The 24,140-nt window shown below is 30.7% G+C and overlaps 1 protein-coding gene across 1 annotated transcript; it reads right to left on the reverse strand.

Annotated features, from left to right (window-relative positions):
* Positions 1-1,371: 1,371 nt before the first annotated feature.
* Positions 1,372-23,586, reverse strand: LOC106715033. Its single transcript, XM_045678410.1, has 31 exons — positions 23,440-23,586; positions 22,556-22,660; positions 22,285-22,469; positions 21,490-21,795; positions 21,205-21,412; positions 20,952-21,119; positions 20,759-20,881; positions 20,355-20,654; positions 20,030-20,197; positions 19,658-19,780; positions 19,047-19,352; positions 18,801-18,977; positions 18,591-18,725; positions 18,190-18,507; positions 17,899-18,075; positions 17,688-17,822; positions 17,264-17,584; positions 17,009-17,185; positions 16,787-16,921; positions 16,392-16,709; positions 16,145-16,318; positions 15,853-15,978; positions 15,482-15,500; positions 15,224-15,369; positions 14,218-14,361; positions 12,845-12,975; positions 6,540-7,079; positions 5,286-5,477; positions 2,125-2,393; positions 1,873-2,055; positions 1,372-1,794 (listed from the first exon to the last, which is right to left on the reverse strand). Exons 1-31 carry the CDS (start codon positions 23,495-23,497, stop codon positions 1,377-1,379), a joined length of 6,285 nt encoding a protein of 2,094 aa, XP_045534366.1. The 5' UTR covers positions 23,498-23,586; the 3' UTR covers positions 1,372-1,376.
* Between the last annotated feature and the right edge of the window lie 554 nt (positions 23,587-24,140).

Here is a 24,140-nt window from a genome sequence, read left to right on the forward strand (position 1 = left end):
CGTTTAATCGACACAGGAGGGGTCTAACAAAAAGAGGACGTTAACCCTCCTGAGAGTACCCTCCACGCCAAATCTACCTCCTGTTTCCTTACGTCTATATAAGAAAAGGCTGGGAACGAGATATGAATAAATATCGTTTTCGAAAAAAATATTTAATTCATACAGCTAGGTGGAGAATATAAAAGCCCATATGACGACAACGTTCAAGAATGAAGTTAACCAACGTGACCTCATAGAATAATGGGGTTAAAACCTACGTGTACTTGTGGTTTATTTTTTGTAACCAACGCATTCGGACTTTTCATATCTTTTTTTTGCATCTTTCCTTACCTTTTCCATATAAAAATTTTAATCTCCTTAGATCTGTCCACCTGTCATCTTTTTTTTATTTATACTTGTATCGCAATACATCTACATTGCTTAGTTGTAGTTGATAGCTCAGTCGAATAAGAGATCCTTAAGTGGATAGAAGATAAGGTAATAATTAAGCAGATATGGAAGGTAGAAACAGAGGACAAAATAGAAATATTAATTTGTATTCCTTCAAAAAATGTAATGACTGTCTCACCTAATATGATCAATTATCTTCACTATGGTCGAATATTAAGTAAAACAATAGTTATGTTACATGTTGTAAGATGAAACAAAAAAAAAATTCTAAGGTTAATGAACGCTCTACAGCTGTTGGTTAGCAAATTTGGGATTTTAAATATCATCAGGAGATACAGTTACGTTTAAGATAAATGTAATTTAAATATACAAACAGCAGATAAAATGCAATTCATTTGATTGGTTTATTGCATTGAATAATTGGTTTTAAATTTTAGAAATAATTCTTAACTTCAGTTTCTTGGGAAAACTTATATCTTTACTTAAAATTTAATTTTAGCTACATTTTTACCGCCATCAATCATTGCTAAGTTATCGATAAATAGTATAAAGCTGGTAAATTATCAATATCTAGTCCATTATTATGCACCTGTGCACACTGCACCTATTATTTTAGTAAAAGTTTTATACATATATGGGCTCATACTATTTTAATATATTTTCAAATCAAATATGGAAACTACAAAAATATATCTCATAATGTGCCAGTATCATAAATACATACTTTAAAGTTTTGTTAAGTAAATAATTTTACTTGTATGCCTGATCGTATCTTAGGGTCGGTCATAAAGAGGACAATGCCTTTTGAGATATTCAGGTGAGTTTAAATTTCGTTATAAATAGAAAACAAATTTTTTCGGTGACTTGAGGAAAGATCCGTTTCAAATTTAAATGGTTTTATAGCTGTTAACCGTGAAAATAATATATTTTGCATTTAATTCTTTAATAAATTACACAGTATGAATATTAAAATAATAAAATAATGATTAAAATTTATAGACTTCGTAGTCAGCGTCGCTTGGAGTGTCCTCTAAGTGAATAATTTTCTCAACGTTCTCATTAAAGGTTACAACTGACTTTCTTCTCGCTTTCTGGGTTTCTCCAAACTCATCTTCGTCATCTGATGTTTCAGCAGCGTCCTTCAGCTTATCGATTGATTGTATGACAATCGGCATTCTTTGATCTGGTGTCGGTACATCAACAACAGTTTCTGTCTGGTTGTCATTTTGTGTCGATGTTTTTGGCGCATCCAGTATATCTTGTAATCTCCTTTCGCTCCTCTTTAATTCCTCTATATTCATTCTGGATTTTGCTGGTTCTTCAATCTTTACCGTTGGTGGAATTTGATCTCTCGACGCCAAACTATTTTGGTCGCTAAAATTGTTATAATTGTGCTTATTTCTCCTGTGGATACGAATGATTATAATTAAGACACGTACAATAAAATGACTGTGTGGAAAAAAAAATTAACGACATTCTTACCATTTTAGGAAAAACCACACCCCAGATATCACAATTATGATGAAAAGTAGAATACTGAGTGCTATTGTCGCCGCTAACAAGCTCGTATCACGTGCCGGGAGTGAGCATATCTCACGACTTTCTAGATGATCTTCCAGTGATACAGTACTAGCTATGTTACCCATAACAATACTGTTAATGTCACTGAAAAACAGTAAAATTTAGTGGAAATGTACCTCATAAATTGGTTAAACATCTTTTTAAACTACTCACGAAGTAAGTCGAGATACTTCTACAGGTTCACGGTTTATTAATCCATAAATAAACAGACGTAAAAATGCTCCAGTGCTGACTACAGCAGCTCTTTCCCTTCTACTTGTATTTTCATTAGTATCAGAATCCATAGGCAAAATGACACTTCTTAGAGCTTTAACATCATATCCGAGCGCATTTGTTAAGTTTGTTAAAACGTTTTTTTCATCTTCCAAGAATGCACCTTGAACTGTTACGACAGCTATTTGATGGACATCCAACAATCGTACCTGAAAATACAAATAGTTCATTTTACAATTCTTACTACTGGCTGATTTTTTTCATTAGCTTTCTTCTTGATTGCGACATTTGGAATCTAACAATATTCATAAATACGCAAAACATTTACTTTCACAGAGATCTGGAAAACCTAACATGATATTGAGAACAGTAAAACGGCAAGGAAAGAAGTGACAAGGAAATAGAAGTGAAAAAATATTTTGGTGTATTTTTACCAAGAGGTAAATTGACGGTAATGGATGTATATCCAGGGAATTATTTAGCGATTACATTAATATTCTATGTTATATACAGGATGTTTTAACATATAAACAATATCAATATCAAAAGGAAAGTAAATTTTGAGAAAAAAATGTTTTATATGCAAATATAAGAAATGGGAAAAATTGTCCTCCTATATTTCTCTGAGCAATCGGAAGTTCATATGTTAAATACCAATTTTCTTCTCATAAGATATCTAATTGAAGATAATTTATTGTTGATGGTACATGTTATAATTAATGTTAAACTGGAAAACAACATGGGTGGTAAATCAATAAATTGGCAACGAAATAAAATCAAACGGATAAGGTCAACTTCTTCGTGAGCAAACGAAATTTTGCATCAAGTTGTTTTTATGAATTTTCGAGGTTTTTAGGTCAGATCGTATTATTAGTTTTTTCCATAGTTTCTACATATATATGTACAAAATTTTAACATTTAAATTATATAAGATTTCATTTATTATAAAGCTATTATCGTAGATCATTTGGGTCTTGACCTTCCGGCATCCATATAAATTAGTTGATTCAACAATTTACAACTATATATCGAATAATTTAATTTAAACAAAATAAATCTATGATTGATCCAGAGTAGTTTTAGTTATTATAATTAAAATATCATAGAACAGTTTCCAATATAGACGGCAGATAGTCCTTGAAGGGTCAGTCAGACATAGTCACAAAGTACGAAGGTTATTTTTTAGACATTAATAAGAAAATTACAAGTGTAATAATTATTTGAGAATGAAACTTTATATACTTAAAATAAATGAATAACAATGTAAAGCAAGCTTTAGAATTTAGAACAATATTAATATTTTGAAACAATATCGTTTTTACAATTATTATTTGGTAGATTCGCTTACATTACATCATTTCAATAGAACTATTTACGGAAACGACAACCAAAGTACAATGCCAAATTGTGATCTATTTATTTTTCGTTTTAAGACAACGCTGTTAAATTATTTGAAGAAATATATAACGTCATTTCAAATAAGTATATTAAACTTAAGTTATATTTTTAGCTACAAAACAATATAATTTATACAATTTTGCAAAAGTATACTTGTTTTTAGCATTTTAAACGTAAACCAAAAGAGTGCTTCTATAAATTTAATATTTATGCTAGTTTCATATGAGGGTAGAACATTAGGACAGTGCAGTACTTCAATTATTTTAACGCAAACTTATTAACAAAAAAGTATTGTTTGGTCTCACATGTGCCTTAGAACAATAGCAGTACTACATTGTCTTACTGATGTGTCTCACTGTTCTGCTAGTAGGAAAATAGAAAAAATAGGTAAGGTCTAGTGTGTTGTTGTAAAGAGAAGAAAATGTACTAAGGTCGTATCGATCGATAGTGTATTTGTCCCTCAGTTTTTCAATGGCACAAAATGGAATGCGAATCTTAACTTGTTATCAAGCGAATCCGCACACTAAATTAAAAGCAGTTAAAATTTGGGATTCCATATTACATTTAAATAAAACCTTTTATTTGGTTAAATTAATTAAGTACGGCTTAACAAGACGCGAAGCGACCTTTTATTTTTTATAAAAGTTAATATTATGATAAATGATGATGACTGAAACTAGCTTTATTATCAAAATACGATTCAAAATGTGTTATTAGTTTTAAGAAGACTTAGTCATAAGCAGCAAGGGTCTAAGTTTTATTGACAATTGAAATAATAGCAAGCTTACGATAATTTGTTTAGTCAAGTTATTCTCCAATGCTACGGATTTCCGCGAAGAATCTCCCTCTTAGGAATTTTGCCTCATGTTTATCCAGTGAATTTTAAATTGCTAAAATATTTGATTAGGCAATTATCTTGATAAAATTACCTTTCAAACAAAAATAGAGAACTTTAAAACAATTAAACCCAAAAGATCATCTTAAATCATTCGGAACCCATATTTTATGACGACGATCGAACTTTTTTTTTTTTAATTTTAATGTATGTTGTGCTGTAATAAGCACGTCTCCATAAATTTTGTAACTCAAAAAATACTGGCCAAAGAGAAAAAAATATTATCGATTCGTCGTATCGTTAGTGGCACACGTCCTTGTTTTCGTTGTGTTTCTGTCTCGATGTAACAGTAAAACGATTTAATGATTTTTATTATGATAAGCAGGATGTGATAACGATGGCACACCTAGAATAAAACTTGTACGACAGGTTTAATGCAAAACCATTATTATACCATATGGTAATAAGTTGTAGAGCTAAAGAGATATAGAGTATGTGTTAGTTTATAATTATATATTCTTTGATTTAGATTGAATCCTCTTTTACTAATAATATTTTTAAATTTAGAATTTGAAAAGTAGGGGAATTTAATTATGTAGCACATTATAACTTTTCAGAAGACGTTTTGAGTCCTCGGAAAACGAACACATTGAATAACGGACCCTAAATTGAATCCGTGTCAAAGTCAATATTTGTGCAACCTGCAAGCGTCTGCCGATTGGTTTATAATGTGGATTTACCGTGTAACTGACACTGCATTCAATTTAAATTCAAATCTATCAGGAAACGTAAACAGATGTGGGTCCTTGTGTATCCGTTTTATGTTTCGCTATACATGTATTTCTTGTTTTTAGAAAAAGATTTTTACCATGAGGTCAATATGTCCAGTGCGTCCGTCTACTCCGTTGCGGTCTGTGGCAGATACCCTGAGGATGGCGCCGTGCTGCAGCAGCGAGCTGTTACTGACGTGCACACGGCCTGTTGTGGGTGACACAGCCAGCGCGGGCTCCGAACTCCAATATACCAGGGCTGCATTCTCCCCTATGTCGGCGTCAGTCGCCTGTAACAGTAATAAGTCTCTCTCAAAAAATAGGCGATAATAGAATAAAACAGGGTAGTGAATTTTCTATTGTAATTAAATCGCGGATACAGAATCTGAATTTTAAGATGATAAAACTGAAAATTAAAAATACTATACAATATATTGTAAACCTCTTCCCTTAAAATGCACAATAATAACGTATTAGGGGAATAAAGATCTGTATGTCGTTTTGAAAGCCTAAATTTGAACGAGATTACATTTCATGCATTCTACGGTCTTTCAAAAAGTAGTCATTTTCTTTACAAAACTTTTTTTAATTTCACAAATCTCCGCGAATAAGTTGCATCAAAGGCGCTGTTTTATTCATATATTATTTAATTACATTGAAACACAAACTGGTACGTCAGGTTTCGTCCCCAAACCCTATGACTAAGCGAATGTGTCGGTCATTCCATTGTGTTGCGCAATTCTCTCTTCTAAAAGTGTCAGACACACGCTATAAAGTTTACATATTTCATGCTTGCGCCTTTGAGGAAGTCCCAAAAAAAACATACCTTTAGAAAAGAAACTAAACAACCGAAGTTTATGTTGACGATAAGATATTATACGAAACATTTAAAAAAAGAATCCAAATAATAATTCGCGTATACACGGTGTGATGTCATGCAATGTAACTCGCGAGAGGCGGGTTCATAAAATACTGAACAAACGTGTCGTCTGACCGAAAATTTAAATTAATAAAACATAATGCTGCCACTCTTATAGTTTTATTTAAATACAATGATGACATTATCTTGAAATTAATGATTGAAAAAGGGACTTAGTTCAGAAAGTTTTCATCAATTTATTATTTTTAACATACTTACAAATCTTTTGAGATATTTTTACTTTTGTGCTAGTCGTTAAAACACTCGTCTGTAGGAGTGCGTTTTTAAAGATTTTAAAGAATTAAATTTGAAATCAAAAACCGTGTAATATATTTATCAAGGGGCTTTATTTTTTCTCGTACCGACATTCTTGTCGGCATTAGAAAAAATATTATAGATATTATTGTTAAAATAATTTAATTACATTACTAACCGTTAATTCCACTAAAGCTCTTGGGGGGACTATCTCTTCTAATTCAGGTAGTGGATATCCAACTGCTATTGGTTCATTTTCCTTCAATTCAAATATAGGATCGTTGTCATTGATATCATTAACAATTAGATTGACAAAGCTGCTTCTTGGGTCATACAAAATGGGGTCTGTTAGAACCCATCTATAGGTACCGTAGTCGTAAGGTCCCAAAGACTTCGTCATAGGAATATTGTTAAATGAGCGATTACTTCTGACTGTCAATACGTCATAATCACACTGTAAGGTTAGTTCAACTTGTATTTGAGATAGAGCCATAAACGCAATAGATTTATGCTCTCTATCTATGGCATTCGTGTGTAGTCCGTTGTCATCGACGTACAGCCATGTCTGATCGATTGGCCAACGGTTTGTCATCTCATATCGACAGTCTTGAGATGTATTTAATGTAACGAGATTATTGTAAGGCGACTCTTCGTCTTTTTCTATAATTATTAGAGGCGGTAGACCGATTTCTTCACCTGATTCCACTACCAATATAATCTGCAAATAAAATATATTTGTTAAAAAAATCCAGTATATCACCTTAAGTCTTGCAATATTGTAATTTGTTTATATGTTAACCGCACACTTTAGCTAAACACATAGCTAAACAAATTACTCTTAATAAATTTAAGGTATCTTAACAAGTACCGGAAAATACACTGTATCGCTAAAATCTAATAAAATTAATTGCAACTTTGCAAAAATAAAAACAAATAATAAATGCCCTTTACGATTTGATTCAAGTAAGTTTTTTATTGACATTACTAATATAAATGTGCGTTTTAATTTTTAGGTAACCTGCTTAATGGATGTATTGACATATGTTTCCTGTATATAAGATAAGGAAAACTATTAATAGCTTTAACCTATAATTTAAATTGTGTCTTAAAAATAATTTAACATACTAAAAGCAACGAAGATCACCTTTATATGGGATACGTCTTCTTATTTTCAGAAATAATATATTAAAGTCATCGAACAAATCTCCGATACTTGAATATCAGTAAGATTTATTAAACTAAAATAAATAAATATTTCACAAATATATAAAACTTAAATATAATTTTTATATGGTAGTTTATAATAAAACAATCAAAATTAAAAAAATACACTATACCTACAAATTAACAAATAATTTACGATATTACTATACTGAGATTGTTCTTTTGAAGAGCCAATTATTGTAAAGGATTTATTGAAAAAACGAGACTGCGAATGTGAACGTAATTTGAAGATCTAAGTTAGACGTTATTACGTACATATGTTATATTGTCAAAGAGTCAAATTGTATTAGTCAAAAGAAAAAAAAGAAAATATATACGACGTATTTCTGTTCGTAATATGAAAGTACATAGAAAAGTGAAATTGATATCAAGAGTTGTTAAGGCGTGGTCCTTTCATATTCTTCGTTATAATATTTAATTACGATTTTTGTATAAAACGCTGTAGCACGGCAGCCCTGTGTTTCCAAACTCAAGTTAATGTTTTCTGTGGCGCTACCACGCCATCTATTATATGCAGGAGACCACAGGTGGGCACAGTTAATCGAAAAGTTAACTTCGTTAATCGTTAATTCGTTAATTAAAAAATTAACTTCGTTAATCGTTAAAGCGTTAAATTCTCGAAAATTTAACGCAAGTTAAAGTTAATCGTTAACAGTTAACCATACCAAAAGTATACATACTAATTTTACACTTATGTGGCGACACTTGTTCAAAATTGTAATTTGACTATACATTCTATAACACATTAGTATTAGAGGCAAGTATGAATGCATTATAGTATATTTCATTACGAGTGCGGAAAGCCTGACATTGCAAAGAGTTCCTACAAATGTCTACAAGTTGACAGTTGGAACAAGTTGTAATGACAGTTTCGTACGTGTACTAAACAACTATTTTTGATACAGTTGAAATTAAGCAATTTAATAGAATAATAAAAGCCCAATAAACACAACTAACTAAAATGTTTGGAAAATGGCGCCGACCGTAAAAGAATACAAACACAGATATTTTTTTGTTTTCTTCACCCATTCTGGGTAGGCAAAGGGAACTATGCCCAAACATCTAAGTCTTCAATAGATTATTTTTATTGATATGAAATGAAAATTAAATTTAATGAGATGAAATAAAATGAAACCTAACCTAATTAATTGAATCAAATCATTAAATTTGATATTGTAACAAATTAGGAGCTTCTTTTTAGAAATATTTGCATGAATCATAAAAACTTCAATGATTTTTTTTGTAAAAACTTCGTGGTTGGTTTTTCTTTTTAACAGACATTATTTTGACAGTTGGGAAAGAGAACGCACGAGTTTGGAAAAGCTAAAGAAAAAGCACGAGTAAAAAAGTTTTTTAATACAGTTGCTCAAAAAGTGGCGTATTGCAGGGACGAAGAACGTTCGGAATGTGGGCTATTACATACTCGTGTTTTTATATACTCGTAAAGAAATATACTATTTCGAACCTTCTTTTGATTTTGTCCTGTTGGTCACGTCTTTCCCGGACGCTCTGACGCATCACACTTGCACGCAAACTTCACATATATTAATTATTATCTCGTTCGTTCACCATTCGAGTCGCCGACAGTCGCCCAACATAGCTGAACTTACGAGCGTGGCGTGGCGCGTAATTTAAACAAAATGACAGCACGTCTCCAAGTTTCTAATTTAACGATTAACGGACTTTTATTAACGGAAGTTGAGTTTAACGGAAGTTAACAAAAGCGTTAACACTTTTTGACGTTAACTTAAAAGTTAATCCGTTAAGCAAAATGTTAACTTCGTTAATTAACGATTAACGGATTAACGAGTTAATGCCCAGCTCTGCAAGAGACCATAGTCTTGCAACCAAATGGCAGACAGGCCATTACGTTTCATAGATTTTTTCTTTTGTAAAAAGCTTTTGTAAAACTTGTAATCTCCTAATGTTTTAAATAAATATTTTGGACATTAAAACAGAAATAGCGACAAGAAATATAGCACAATTCATTTTCCATTACTAACGCGCCACACTCGCGCCTAACGTGGGGTTTAATATTTACTTAAGCAGTCTCTTAGAGGTCATTACTCAAACTAAATCCTCATGTATGTACCCTTAGTAACTAAAATAACTGAATGTGGCTGTAACTGTAGGTTTCGATATGACACATGTATCGACACATATATTGTTAACTCTCTGATTTTTTAATAAGAATGTAAGGGATGATAATGTTTCAGTGCATTTGAAGCGGAAGAAATGCTAAACAGTCATTTCGTGTGTGCAAATATGCTACGTAAACGCACACACATGTTAAATACCGCTACTTTACGGAGATATTTTATGACATCGTTGTCTTTCCTGTCGTGCTAAAATATTTGTACAAAAACAAATAATTTTGTTATGTGACAGCTAATTTAAGCAGCCCCGGCTCCGTAACTCACTTTTGCGGCTTACAAGGTACCGTAGAGGTCGTTTAGGTCGATTTCTCGTAATTTCAATTTATAGGCATATTGCGATACATGTTTTAGTAATAATTCTGCTCTAATAGTTTGCTTAATTATTGCTTGTTATGATTATTGTTTGAAGTAATTAGTGTATATAGAAGTAACCTTTCTAACTCTATTGTATTTAAATATTAAGCTGACTAGAACTTGTTGAAAATTAAGGCTTGTAACGAACCTTTTGACCTGTAATTAAAACACAATAATAGAACAGGGCAGGTCAACAGGGAGCAGATGTAATTGACTAAGAATCATTAAAAATATGTTAAAATTATATTCTTGATACTCAATTGCTGAAACCTTATGAAAGCCTTTAAGCTTTAGCACTTAAAGGAGCTTAAGCTTTGCGCTAAAACAAATATTTTAATATTTATTTATGAATAAAAAGTTGTTTAAATTTTTCTTAACAACTTAATTTCTGGGCATCGTGTTAATGACAACCATTATTTATAATTTCGTTATCATCACCAAAGTAATTGCTATAAATTAAATTTTATTCCTGTATTTGTTTCATTGTTAATATATTAAGCGACAAGAATAATCAATCAGTTTGGTAAAGTTATCAGAACTTCTGAGAAATGTATGCATTGTCCTTAATCCTTCTGAGAATTTTTATTACGTTTATTTGTCGTTTGTCGCGTCCGTATTTAATTTATTTTATACGGCAAATTCTTTCTTCGGACAGTTCTGATTGGAAAAAAAAACATCGTTAGAATATCCAAAGGTATTAAAAAATAATAATCCGGCTAAAGATAGAGGATATGTGGCTATAACTAAAATCATTCAATAGTAATAACAACCTGATTTAGATTACATATTTTAAGAGAGATTATATTTGTTGACGTATAATAAATTTGTGTAAAAATTTATAAAACGAACCTAGGAATGCTACCTAGCTTTAATTCTTTTGTAGTTGTCATAAGTATTCATTTTTGTTTAAGTCACTACGAATCTCATATCGATCCATAACCCGCAATATAGAATGGATAACCATATAATATCCATTTTATATTACGTGCTTCGTAAGTTTTATGAAATAAATATTGAAAAAGAAAGGCAGTATTATTTGTCTGCTGTGATATAAAAGAGCCACTTGTACTGCCGCTCCAGAGAATTCATTCTTTCTATTTTCTCTTTACTTTCTTATTTATTTTTTATTATGGTGCCAACTTTCCTGGAAAATGTCTTTTATTATTTTCATCTTCTTTGTCAAATATTGTTGAGATAAGTATTTTAATCCATTCTTTTTGCAGGCAGTAGCAGATCTAAGTAATTTTAAAGTGGTGTGTTTGAACTATTTGTAGCAATTTTATTATTGAAGAATAGTATTGGTCTCTCCGAGAATTTAATTAAAGACTACAGTTACGTAGAGAATGAGTACGCTATTCTCGTAGAGAATGAGTTTTGAAGATATAAACAATAATATGAATTTTGATAACATTAGTAGTTAGGGAATAAAACAGTCGGTTAAAATCTACAATTATAATCGATACGTATAAACATATATAGGATAATTAAAAAAGTTAAATTTATATAATGTTCGTTATATAATGTCGTTTATAAATAAAAACAATTAGAAAAGGGAAGTATGTTTTTAAATTATCTAAATGACTAAAGGTGAAAGTACATGCAAACATTATCACGAAAATCGTGAAGATGTCAAGATAACATTGGTGTCACGATGTTCATGTTCGCCTGCTTTTTGTTTAATTATTTCATAAAACGTTAAAAAGCTTTACGCGTTCAAAGCACGGTGATAAAACATTCTTGAGAATCCGCTCATAGTCGTCATTTAACCATTAATCTGAGCGTTGAAAAATATTTAAAAGAAATTTTGAAAGGGAGAAGATCATGGATATTCCAAAAAATATATACTTAAAAAATCCATGGACAGTTAATTCTACGTCCACTAACCTCATGCCGAAGTATTAATTTGAATTAACGAGCTCAGCGTACAAACAATTTAAACAAGATAATACCATTTCACCATCAGAATTTTTTTTTTTGAAAAATGCAATATAAATAACCATGTTATCTTATTTTATTTAATTTTGAATAACAAATAATTGGTAGAAATATGAACACGTACTCAACACAAAACAATGAGTGGTTCGACTAAAATTGAAAAATTATTTTTAACAGAATAAACAATGTGTTTAAATCTAGTGGACTGAATAATTTAATGAGGTACAAAGGACTCAATGTCAGACGTAGTATTGAATCACGAGATATTATAATAATTATTGTGAAACGGTTTGCTCTAAAGTCATTGTTCTGAAAAGTTATTGTACAAAGTCTAATAAATGACATATCAATTATATCAGAAGTTTTATTGATTGTTGATAATTTAATATAAATCAGAACAAGTACGTATACTACGTACATGTACATATGCCAAAGAAATATATGCGTATACCATAGAATATTTACGATTTTTGTTGTTTTAAAAAAGAAATACGTTCTTTTCTTGGAGAACCCTAAGTTATTTTGGTTTGGAAATAACGAAGGAGATACATACGGATATTTCTTACAAGAAGATGCAGATAGTAATATCTATGCTGTACAGCAAGAAGTAATAAAAAAAAAACTTGAGAGGTGTCAAGGGACACCCGGATGAAACGAAGTTCCTATGAATTTTCGTTATATATTGTCACGTCGTTGCCATGGTTACTATAGCAAAGTGTCGTGACAACTTTTCGTAAGAATTTTTTCCGTCTAGCCCCCTTTCACAACGCGCGATAAGGAACTTCGTTCCAATAGGAATAGATTTAATTCATACCGTGGCTGTTCCATTGATTTGTGTGATGTCTGTGGTAGCTACAACTCTGCACGTGTACACTCCGCTACTAACAGAAGCTTTAAGGTGCAGTTGTCCATTGCTGTTTATTGACAGTCTTTCTTTCAATTGTTCTGAAAACATAAGATCATAAAGAATAGTCTTAAGCTTAACTAATATAAAACTACCTAAACAATATACAGATGTTTTAACAAGCTGCCGAGCTAAAGTCAAACTATTTTTTTATGTGAAATTTCAATATCGAAAAAGTTAGAATTATAACATATTGTTATCTCTTTCTATTTCGTAGATAATGAGAAGGATCGTGCTATGTTTTTATACATGCTACAATAGTGGAAACCTTCAGTTAAACAAACAAGCATCATTCTCATCTTACTATATTGGCTTACGTTTTGTATCACCAAGTCGCTATTATTCTTTGATTTTTAGGCAAGCACATGCATAAAAATCTTGTTTTTGTCGTAAATGTTAAGTTAAACAGTTATAACATTTAAACAATACATTTAAAAGTGTTATATTGTGTTAAATGTTTGTGTTGAACGCGGAAATATTTTATTGGTATTGAATCATTATGAGGCGTGTCATACTCGCGGGTCAACTGTCGCTCATTATTTACCATCTACGAGTATATATAAAAATAAATGTCAATGTTAACACCAATTATGCTAATAATATTTAGATAACAACTAAATAATCTTATATTGTATTCAACTTTTTTGCGTGTATTTAATCTTAGGAGATTTCATTCAAAATATTACCCCTAAAATACTGTGACCACACCTTGTTTTCTTGTGAATGTTTCGATAGATTGCTCTAACACATTTTTATTTAGATAAAAGCATAGCTTTAAAGGGTACAACATTTTTGTTTTACGAACCAGTTCTCATTTAAAGCTGAAATCAAATTAAAGTTACGATGTAATGAAATAAATTTGTTTATTGCGCAATAAAAGGTCTGTTACGCATGACTTGTCAGCATTTATTTTGTTGATGGAACTTTTTTTATAAAGCAAGCTCTACTTATTAGATATGTCAAATAACTATATATATTTCTACACGTCAAAACATATTAATAAAGTAACGTGACATTTTATAACGCGTTTAGCGTACTGCACGAAAAATTATATTAATTTTTTGCATTCGCAATTTTGCCATTATGAAATAACAGGCGCTTGTAAATTGTAGTCAAGATAATTTTACAATTGTAACTCTAGGTAAACTGAGAGTTGTTTTAAAATATGTTTGGGTCCATGTATAAATTATGTAGTTAAGTGTTTAGTGTGTTTGTATTTTTATTACTGTTGACCAAATTAAATATACTTAATTTATATTTTTTTATGATATAGCTGTCATTACCATTGTAAAAGAATAGGGAGTAAGTAATGGATTCTCCATTATCCGCAGTCGCAGATACTTGTCCGATCAGACCCGTCTGGGAAATGTCCACTTGTATGACGTACGACTCGGAGCTAAACCTTACTGTAGGCAGAGCTGGAATCTCTGAAATGAAAGTGAGAATAAAAAGGAAATAAATATAAACTGCTTATGATTGATACTGAAATCAAATAAGGTACGTTAAGATAATTAAGCTATTTTTGTATTAAGAAATATATTTTCACTAAAATAAACTTAATGAAAGTATTATCATTTTACGTATTAGCCTTCGGTGCGTTTAAGTACGGAGATTGAGTTTTACGTACACTTCTAAGACTATGCGAAATTGCTATTTTGAAATTCTGTACAAAAGTGATTAGATACATTTAAAGTGCCGCTATCATAAATTGCAACGCAATATCTCACGCAATGAAGGATACGGATAATTCATATTCCACTTGACATTGATAATAATAAGATCGTGATAACTTAAGTATGGCATTAATCTTGAAAAAGTTGAATCACAGATATAAATCGCATACTTTCCTTTGATTTATTCAAATGATTATATTCTACATTTTAACAGTTTTCAAACAATATGCACTTGACTTAATATTGGAGCGTATTGACATATTCCCTTAATAAAGTAAGTTAATACTTACTTAGACCATTCATCATTTAATTATCTAAGTTTACACGAGTGAATATTTAATATTTGATAACTAAATTAAATCTTGTTATACCAAAATTTTGCGACGGTTTTCATTTATTTCACTTAATATTTATTTTATAATGCTTAATATACTACATTTTTAGTCTTTATTAAGACGTGTCAATAAGTCCCAATTTCATGTCGTTATTAAGTTTATTTGAAATTATTTAAAAACTGTAAAAATGTACAATATAATCATTTGGATAAAAATTAAAGGCATAGTTGTCAAAATATAAAATAAGTGTTTTTTTTTTAATTTTAAACTATTTAATTCACCTTGAGCGATGACATCTAGTTGAAGTACACATCCTGCACCGGGCACACGAATTTCTAGTATCACGTAAGTATTGTCCACACCTACTGCTGTTGTATCTCTTAACTCAACTGTCACAACTCCTTGATTTATTTGTACAGTAAATAAATTTACATGATCTGAAAATAAAATAGTCACATGTTTTTATAGTCATAAATACTAATAAGACTAAAAGAAAAACAATAATAATAAAAAAACTTAATATATTCATACTTTGATACTCTGTATCATCGACAATATCTATAGAAAAAAATATTCTTATGTAAGTTTTACGCAGTACTTGACTTACAAAAAATAACTTTAACAAAGATCATTGAACTGAAAATAAAGCGTAACTTATGTCGAGTCAGGTTCATCAATCATCACAGAGAAATAGAGTAAACAAGTAATCAAAAATACTTTCACATTTCGTTGGCAAAGGACAGATTCGAAGTTTTAAAAAAGAAATTAATGTTATATTCGGTGAAGTACAAAGTATGTAAACAAATCATCATCTCCCTGACCTAATCACGTGAGGTCGATGCTTGCATCGCACGATGTTCTGTAAGCTTTATAAAGCTTAGATAATTATCATAAGTTTTTATTTAATTACCTCCAAAAATTTCAATATCAGTCCCATTGTACCCAGAAACTAGAATGTTTTCATGTGATATAACATTGTCACTTATGACACCTCTGTACAGTAACTTGTTGAAATAAATATTGTTATCATGTGAAGCTGAAAAAATACTAAAATATTACGGTATTTTGAAGATAAATTGAGTCACGTCTGTACCTTTTCCTTACACAGTATAAGGAACGAAAACCACACTTATTGACACTGAAGCAGATAGTTTTCTTTCTACAGTACTTAAACTCCAATAGTAAAAAAATAATAATTTTACCGTTCGGCAGAGAAATTACAATAGTAGATCTAGCGGTAACACTTTCCGGTTTTGTAGCGGTTATGATGAAAACGAGGAACAGATTTTCAGATTGTATATTCTGTGGTATGGGAGTGGACAGAATAACTAATAGTCCATCTTCAACTTCTTCTAGTGAAAACCAAATTGCATTGTCTGAAACATCACAATCAATTTGTAAAAACAATATCATTTAATATGTAACATATCAATTTGTATTAATTTTAACCTCCTTCCAATGAATATTCAACACCATTACTACTTCCGTCAGTAAGAGCAATAGCTTGGTCGAACTCAAATACATCATTTTCTTTGTATCGCCCAGTGTAATACGGTTCTTTAAATTTTAACACGTGTACAGGTAAATGATTTTGTTGAATAACTTCGAGCACAATTGTGGTGTAACTTGGTAATGCTTCTGATGCTTTTGCTTCTAACTCTAAGACAATTACTCTATTTCCTGATAAAATTTCTTCAGGCATTGTATCTTCAAGTAAAATATACACCATCGCTCCATCTATTCTCTTTGTGAATAAGTTCGCCAGTTCTAAGAAAAAAAAGTCAGAATATATGGTTAATACAATAAGTATGACTTTGAGTAGAGATTACAAATATTTTACTTACCCCCATTTAGTAAAAATTGTACGTCAGTAGTAAATCCTTCTACAAGGATTATAGGTTCCAAATGAACAGTTACATTATCTATTGTACCCAAGTAATTGTTTTTTTCGAAGCTGAGAATTTGTGTAGTATTTAGTTCTGAAATGAAATCACAAAAGAAATTGTTTCATTAATCTTCTTTACAAAAATCACTAGAACTTGATTGATTGATAAGGTTTAACTTACCGTTGATGATGGTTATGATTATCACAGATGTGGCAGTAACTGAACTGCTAGGTTTACTCGCAGAGATTTCAAAGATTAGCTGCCGATTGTTATTTATTACATCGACGGGAATAGGACTAGTTAATGATATAGTTACTCCACTTTCAGTTGGTACTACTCCAAACCATAAAGAATTCTCTAAAAATAAAAAACAAATTTGCGAAGTCTATGATTTTATCGTTCTGAGAGAATGAGTAGCCTTTTGTTAGTACTTACCACCAACCAGCGTGAATTCGACAGTTTCATCATTACCTTCTGCCAGCGTTATATTATAATTAAAATAAAGACCATCGGTTAAGTCGTACGCTCCAATATAATAAGCTTCGGCGAATTTAAGCAAATCGTTTAATGAAGGAATTTCATGCCTTACAACTTCAATGACTATTGTGACGTAAGCAGGAACTGCTTTCGGTGCAGTTGCCACCAATTCTAATATAATTATTCTATTATTAGGAACAACACTATCAGGAATCATATCCTTTAATTGGATTTTAACTGTTGATTCGTTTATTACTTTATAGAAAAACGATGCCAACTCTGTAAATTGAAAAAATAAGTAACGATATTAAAATATCTGATAATATTTGTATAGATTTACACATGATATTAGTTAAAAAAAGCTTTATTTTAAAAGACATACCTCCTTGAAGAGTAAACACTACATCGGGCGAAAATCCTTGGACCAACGAGATTAATTCCATATCAAGCGTATTGTTGTCGATAGTGCCGAAGAAGTTTGGTTTATTAAAGTCGAGGATAACTATTTCTTCAACATCTAAAAAAATATACATAAAATAATGTTGTACACGTTTTTTAACAGTATAAGTTATAAAATGCTGTTTGTTTTTTACCATTTATAACTGCAATAACAATCGTAGATCGAGCGGAAATCGTACTGTTGAATACAGTTGCAGTAACGATAAAGATGAACTGTTGATTATTTGCTAATACTTCTGATGGTATGGAACTTTGTAGTGTTAAAATAACTCCGTCATCCAAAGGCGTAAGTGAAAACCATACGGAACTATCTAAAATTATTAAAAACGTACATTTTTTGGCAATTGACTATATAGAAACCGAAAAATTTGTATTAGAATTATCAACAAAAACCTGTAAATAATGATTTTATTTCTTTTTTTTACCTCCTTCAAGTTCAAATATAATATTTTCATTATACCCTTCTCTGAGTTGTATGGTTTGATTGAATTGTAATTTATCTTCAACAGAATATTGTCCATAATAGTAAGCTTGTTCAAATACTGGAATTATTATGGTTGGTTCTATTTGACTTATAATTTCTATTACTATTGTTGCATGAGCCTTTATTGTTCTTGGACGGATTGCCTCGATATTCAATATAATAATTTTTTTATTCTCAAAAATCTCTTCGGGTAATTTTTCATTTTGTTGTACCGTTACAATATTTCCATCGTTTGTTACATTAAATAAAGATGCATGATCTAGAAAATAAAATATACAAGAACATTTTATTACTGGTCATTAATAACATAAAATTTCATCAAAGTTATTCAAATGATTTAACCTCCATTTAATAAAAACTCTGTTTGAGGCTGAAATCCTTCATCCAGTACAATAGTTTCAATTGTAAGCATTTCATTCGTAATATTTCCAGTATAACTGTTTTTGGAAAATCTCATTATAACTGGTTCCGTTAGTTCTGTAAAGAAATATTCTTATGAAAATAATAAATGAAGAGAATAGAAGAAAAAGAAAAACAGTTTACTGAATATACCTTTGGGAAAATTTACTGATATTGCAGCGTTAGCGCCTACAGAAAAATTCTTCTCGGCTAATATATTAAATAATAAAACCTTTTCGTTGAAAATTAATTCTTCAGGTATTATAGTATCTAACGATACAGAAATATTGTTGTTTCCATTGTAAGATATAGCGAAATATTGTGCATTATCTAAAAAAACATAGCATATCAATATTTAATACTTTGAAAATATTTATTTTAAATAACTTTAATTTTTACCCCCAGATAAACGGAATACTACATTTTCATCGTAGCCTTGTGTTAAAAATATATTTTCTATGCTCATTGTTGCAGCGTCCAAGTAAGTACCATGATAAATGTTTTTATTAAACATTGGTGTTGTAGTATCTTGTTTTATAATTTCTAGTATAACAGTTGTTCTTGCTATTTCAGTATTATTACCCTCTGCGGTAAGTATAAGTATTACAATATTGATATCAGAAATTACACTTTCTGGTATTTGATCTGATACACTTAATGTTATTAGGTTTCTTTCATTTGATTGAATAAAGTATTTTGCATAATCTGTAATTTGAAATGATATTTAGTAAAAGTTGAATAAATACAAATATATGAAATACAAAAATTGTGTAAAATGTAATAGCCATTAATTTAATAATCATACTAATATAAATGCGAATGTTAAGATGGATGGATGGATGTTTGTTTGAAGCTATCCTCGGAATGACTGAACGGAACTTGATGAAATTTAGCACAGATATAGAACATCGTCTGGAAGAACACATAGGCTACTTATCAAGTTTCTTTTTATTCGGACGGAGTCACAGGCGACAGCTAGTTAAATACATATTTCTACAAATTCATCTTACCTCCCGAAAGATCAAAGGCAACGTCTTCATCGTAGCCGGTATATAATTCTATTGACTCCAGTATAACACTATTATTTAATAAAAATCCGCTGTAAGTAAGAGATTTAAAAGCCAATGCTCTAGCTGCAATAAAAAGTTTCAGAAAACATGGCAAAAATGCTTTACACTTTTAACATTATTTTGAGTTTTCGTATTTAATATTAAAAGCTTAAAAACACTTAAAAACAGATTCGAACTCAAGTTAAATAAGGAAGTTAAACTTCATTAACTAAAAATTCCTTTAAATGTGGTTTCCGTTCCATTTCAAAGTGGTTTAACTTTGCATAGTACATTCAGAATAGTCAATAAAATATATTGAAAGGTTTCTATCACCTTGAGGCAATGCAATATAAAGAACCGCCTGTGCTCCGACTGTTCTTGGCTTCGTGGCAATTATAGTAAGTAACAAACGTTGTTCATTTAAAACATGAGAGGGCAAGCCTGTCGTGATAATGTTAAATATGTTGCCATCTTGTTTTATTTGAAAATAGTTTTTAAAATCTGAAATAAGGGAAACAAAATTTTAATAATTTTATGTTTATCTAGGGAAGCGGCCACACCTAACTTTCATCGTAATTTCTTTTAAAACATTGTCAATAAACAAACATTTTAATATTAAAGCCAGTAACATAATATTTATTGCTCGTTCTGAACTCACCTCCCTCGAGAGACAATGTCACAGTTTCATCAAAACCTTGAATAAATGTAATATTTTCTGCTGTCACTCCAAGAATAGGATCGTAAGTAGCGTTATATATGTTTTTTTCGAAAATTGGTGTAGTAAGATCATCTTTAACAATTTCCAAAATTACAACAGTAGCCGCTGTTCTGTTGTTAGCAATAGCAACAATTTGTAAAGTCAATATGTTATTATTTTTTATAATTTCATCATTAAGTTGATCCATACGCAATATTACATTATTATTTTGTACACTAGCAGTAAAATATTGACTAAATTCTGAAAATATAATTTACTCCGTTTAGATTTTCCGAAATTCTTGTTTTTTTTCTAGACAATTCTTGTTTTTATTAACTAACTAGTTTTACTTTAAATATCATTACCACTGTAAATATTTAACTGCACTGGGTAATCTGAATTTTCTTTTAAAACTAAATCTTGAATTCTGAGAGAATTATCCACAATCGATCCTGTGTAGTAAGCATCTTCAAACCTTAAGTTTGGTCCTGAAATGCATAACGAATATATAACTTTTCTGAATACCACACAAGTATTTTTACAAACATATTTTATTACCTTCGGGTAAATTTACTACAATTGTTGCAGTTGCACCACTCGTGTGCTCGCGACTAGCTTTTAAGATTAAATAAATTTGACTCGTCAACAAATCCGTAGGTAGTTGTGAAACAGCTCTTAAAGTAATTCGATTTTCGTTCACATTAATATCAAAGAGATCTTTGTTATCTGTAGAAAAAAAGTTATAGAATAACACAACTTAAAGTAATTGTTTCATTCGGAAATTAGAATTGATATGAAATCTAAATTATACCTCCTTCCAGAGTAAAAGATACACTTGCGTCATAGCCTTGTTGCAGATATATTTCACTATCTAGAAGAATATTTCCCTCAATGGTATAAGTAGCTATATAAAATGTTTGTGAAAATATGAGTTCGTCGGGAAATTCAAATTCTGTGTCAGCCTCTATATGTACTGTGGCGTTGCTCGTAATCGGGGGATCACCGGTGAGATCAACATCCTGGTAAGAAATAAACACAAAACCAGTTTTAGATTCACTTTTTTTAAAATTCAATGGAAGTATGTTGTAATATTTACCGTTGCTTTTATCCATAAAACAATTGGTTCTGAAATTCTTCTTATAAATGTCGTAGTCCGTAAAGTAGCTTTAAATTCTTTAGGCGTTGTAGATGTGTCGGAAACGATTTCGAAAAATGGATTTTCTTCGATTTCAAAATCGATTCTTTGAGTTGTCAGATCGATATCCCGCACGATTAAATTACTGACGCAATCGGTAATCAGAAATCCAGGCGGAAGCGGCGGTGCAACTTTATAATGATAGTTATCACTTGGTCTGAACTGCGGTGCGTTGTTATTTGTGTCTATAATATTTATTATGAAAATCTGTAAATATAGCGTTAAGATAAAATATAACGATGACTGTGCTTTTGCTATTTCACGGATTACAGTATTTTAACAGAAACCATGAGATTTTAATTATGACATGGAATTATCATCAGCAATAGTCATCATCTTTGAATCATCATCAGCCCCACTGAGGTGCTCGTAGCCTATCCTTAGTCAGGGGTGACAAGGCCATAGTCGACCACGCTGACCCAACTTTGCAGATATGTGCAGTTTGCAGCACGATGTTTCCCCTCACTTATGAACGTCGGATAAATGTACATATGTAAATCAAAAATCGAAATATACATTGGTACATGGCAGGATTCAAACCCAGGACTGCAGATTACAAGTCAAGTGCTTAACCCGTTTCGACGTTCGTATCCGGGATTGACCAATAATCTCTTCCTTCTAATTAGAGTTTCTCACTGAATAGAAATCTATTGAAACTTACGTTACGTCGTAGCTATCTATAAAAAACTAACTTACTAAAGTATTACTGGAACCACCACTGCATCTAAAATTTACAGTAATTCCAATCGAGTGTTCCGTTTCGTTTTCTTCATAATTTTCAAACTGAGTATTGGGGGCGATGGTGAATTCGGAGTTACTATATGAAACCGTTAAATACGGACCTCCATTTAAACCTTCGCTGTTCGTTACGGAATTTATACCTGATGACATGCAAATGTTGTTTGACATTTTAGATTTCGGTATAATAAGGCTTTATATTTTGAAAACTTTATAAATAAAAAATGACCTTCTATGTTAGTTGTAGATCTTCGAAAGAAAACATCTCTTTCCGTATCGTAGATGTTTGTGGTAACTGGTAATAACCAGTTAGTGATGTTTTCCATAGAGCAAGCTGTAAACAAATACAAGATTTTTGGATGCATTAAGGTGAAATAATTCTTCAACTTGATAGAACGATTTGTACATTTTGTGCGTTTTTCCTTAATTATCCCCAGAATAATTTGTAAAAGTACAGTTTTAAATAAATGTCGACAATTTTTTTATAAATTAATTTGTTAGCAAGATGGCTAAAGTTATGAAAGCTATTACTCTATTAGAAGTCCTAAAAAATACGGTCCTCAACAAATTAGTGAATCAATCTCGCAATCTTGACATATTGCACAATTGCCCCGCAATCAAATCTAAGAGATGAAATGGACTGAATTTTTAGTAATATTTTTTAACCTGATAGCAATATATGTACGTATGTTAATCGTCATTTTAAAACCCAGCATCGACTCGGCGTCTCCTATTTTTGGTTTAAATTGAACGATAAATATAAAATTACCATAATAGTTATCAGCTAATAATAATTATTCACCAAGAGGCCTCAGGTCTACCCTATATTAACTTGTGCAATTATAATTTTCCATAATATTATATTAATTTAACCGCAGGTTGGTTTCTCGTGGCATTACAGAACAAGCGAGGCCATTCCTAACCTCAATGCCTGGTTTATATTATGCCAGTACAGTAGGACAGTATCGCTCAAAATCAGCGCTGATATACTTAATGTAAACACTGACTGGCGCCTGTAAGTTAAACAGTTTATGCCAGCTTTACTGTCCTATTGTACTGGCATAATTTAAAACATTAGTTTAATGTTATATCATTATATGCGCTATTACTTACCAAAGCTGCCATTAAATTTCAAGAGAACAAAACAAAAAAGAACAATGAACACTTGCATTTTGAATTAATTAATCCGTTTATCACATTCCTAACAGTTATAAATACGAAACAGTTTTATTGTCTTCACTATTAGATCATAAAAAATATAATTCTTTGGCACTTGATTTTCAGAAACTTAATTTTCACTTTATAATCACTTGCACGCGCGTTAATATAGTGTTGGTTTATTTTGTAAATAATTTAAAAAATCAAGACGGTCAGTCTATATTAAGACGAATATAAAACTGAATTATATGTTATTGATATCTATATTAAGATAGTGACTCTGTCAATGTCTATAATGTTAATCTATGGATTCATATCTTTGCGGGGAAATAGCACGATAATAATTTTACTATCAAAGCGATAATTAAAGAACAATAATGACTATAATGGGAGTTTTTAAAATTTAAATATTTGTTGCCTTAATCATCAAAGGTTGGTTTAGATAATATTTTACGGGAAAAAATTGATAAACGTAACTCTAATATCAAGCAAATAACAGATGAGTCAAGTAATTTTGGGTGCCATAGTTAGTTAGTATATGAACAAAAATTAATGTATGTCATTTTTAGACTATTCAGAAACTTTTGAAAATTACTACATCTTTTTGTAAAGATAATGGTTTAGTTCATAGTTTGCCTTCGTTCACCTAGCCATCT

Source organism: Papilio machaon, chromosome 6 (genome assembly GCF_912999745.1).
Source record: "Papilio machaon chromosome 6, ilPapMach1.1, whole genome shotgun sequence".
NCBI classification, from domain to species: domain Eukaryota; kingdom Metazoa; phylum Arthropoda; class Insecta; order Lepidoptera; family Papilionidae; genus Papilio; species Papilio machaon.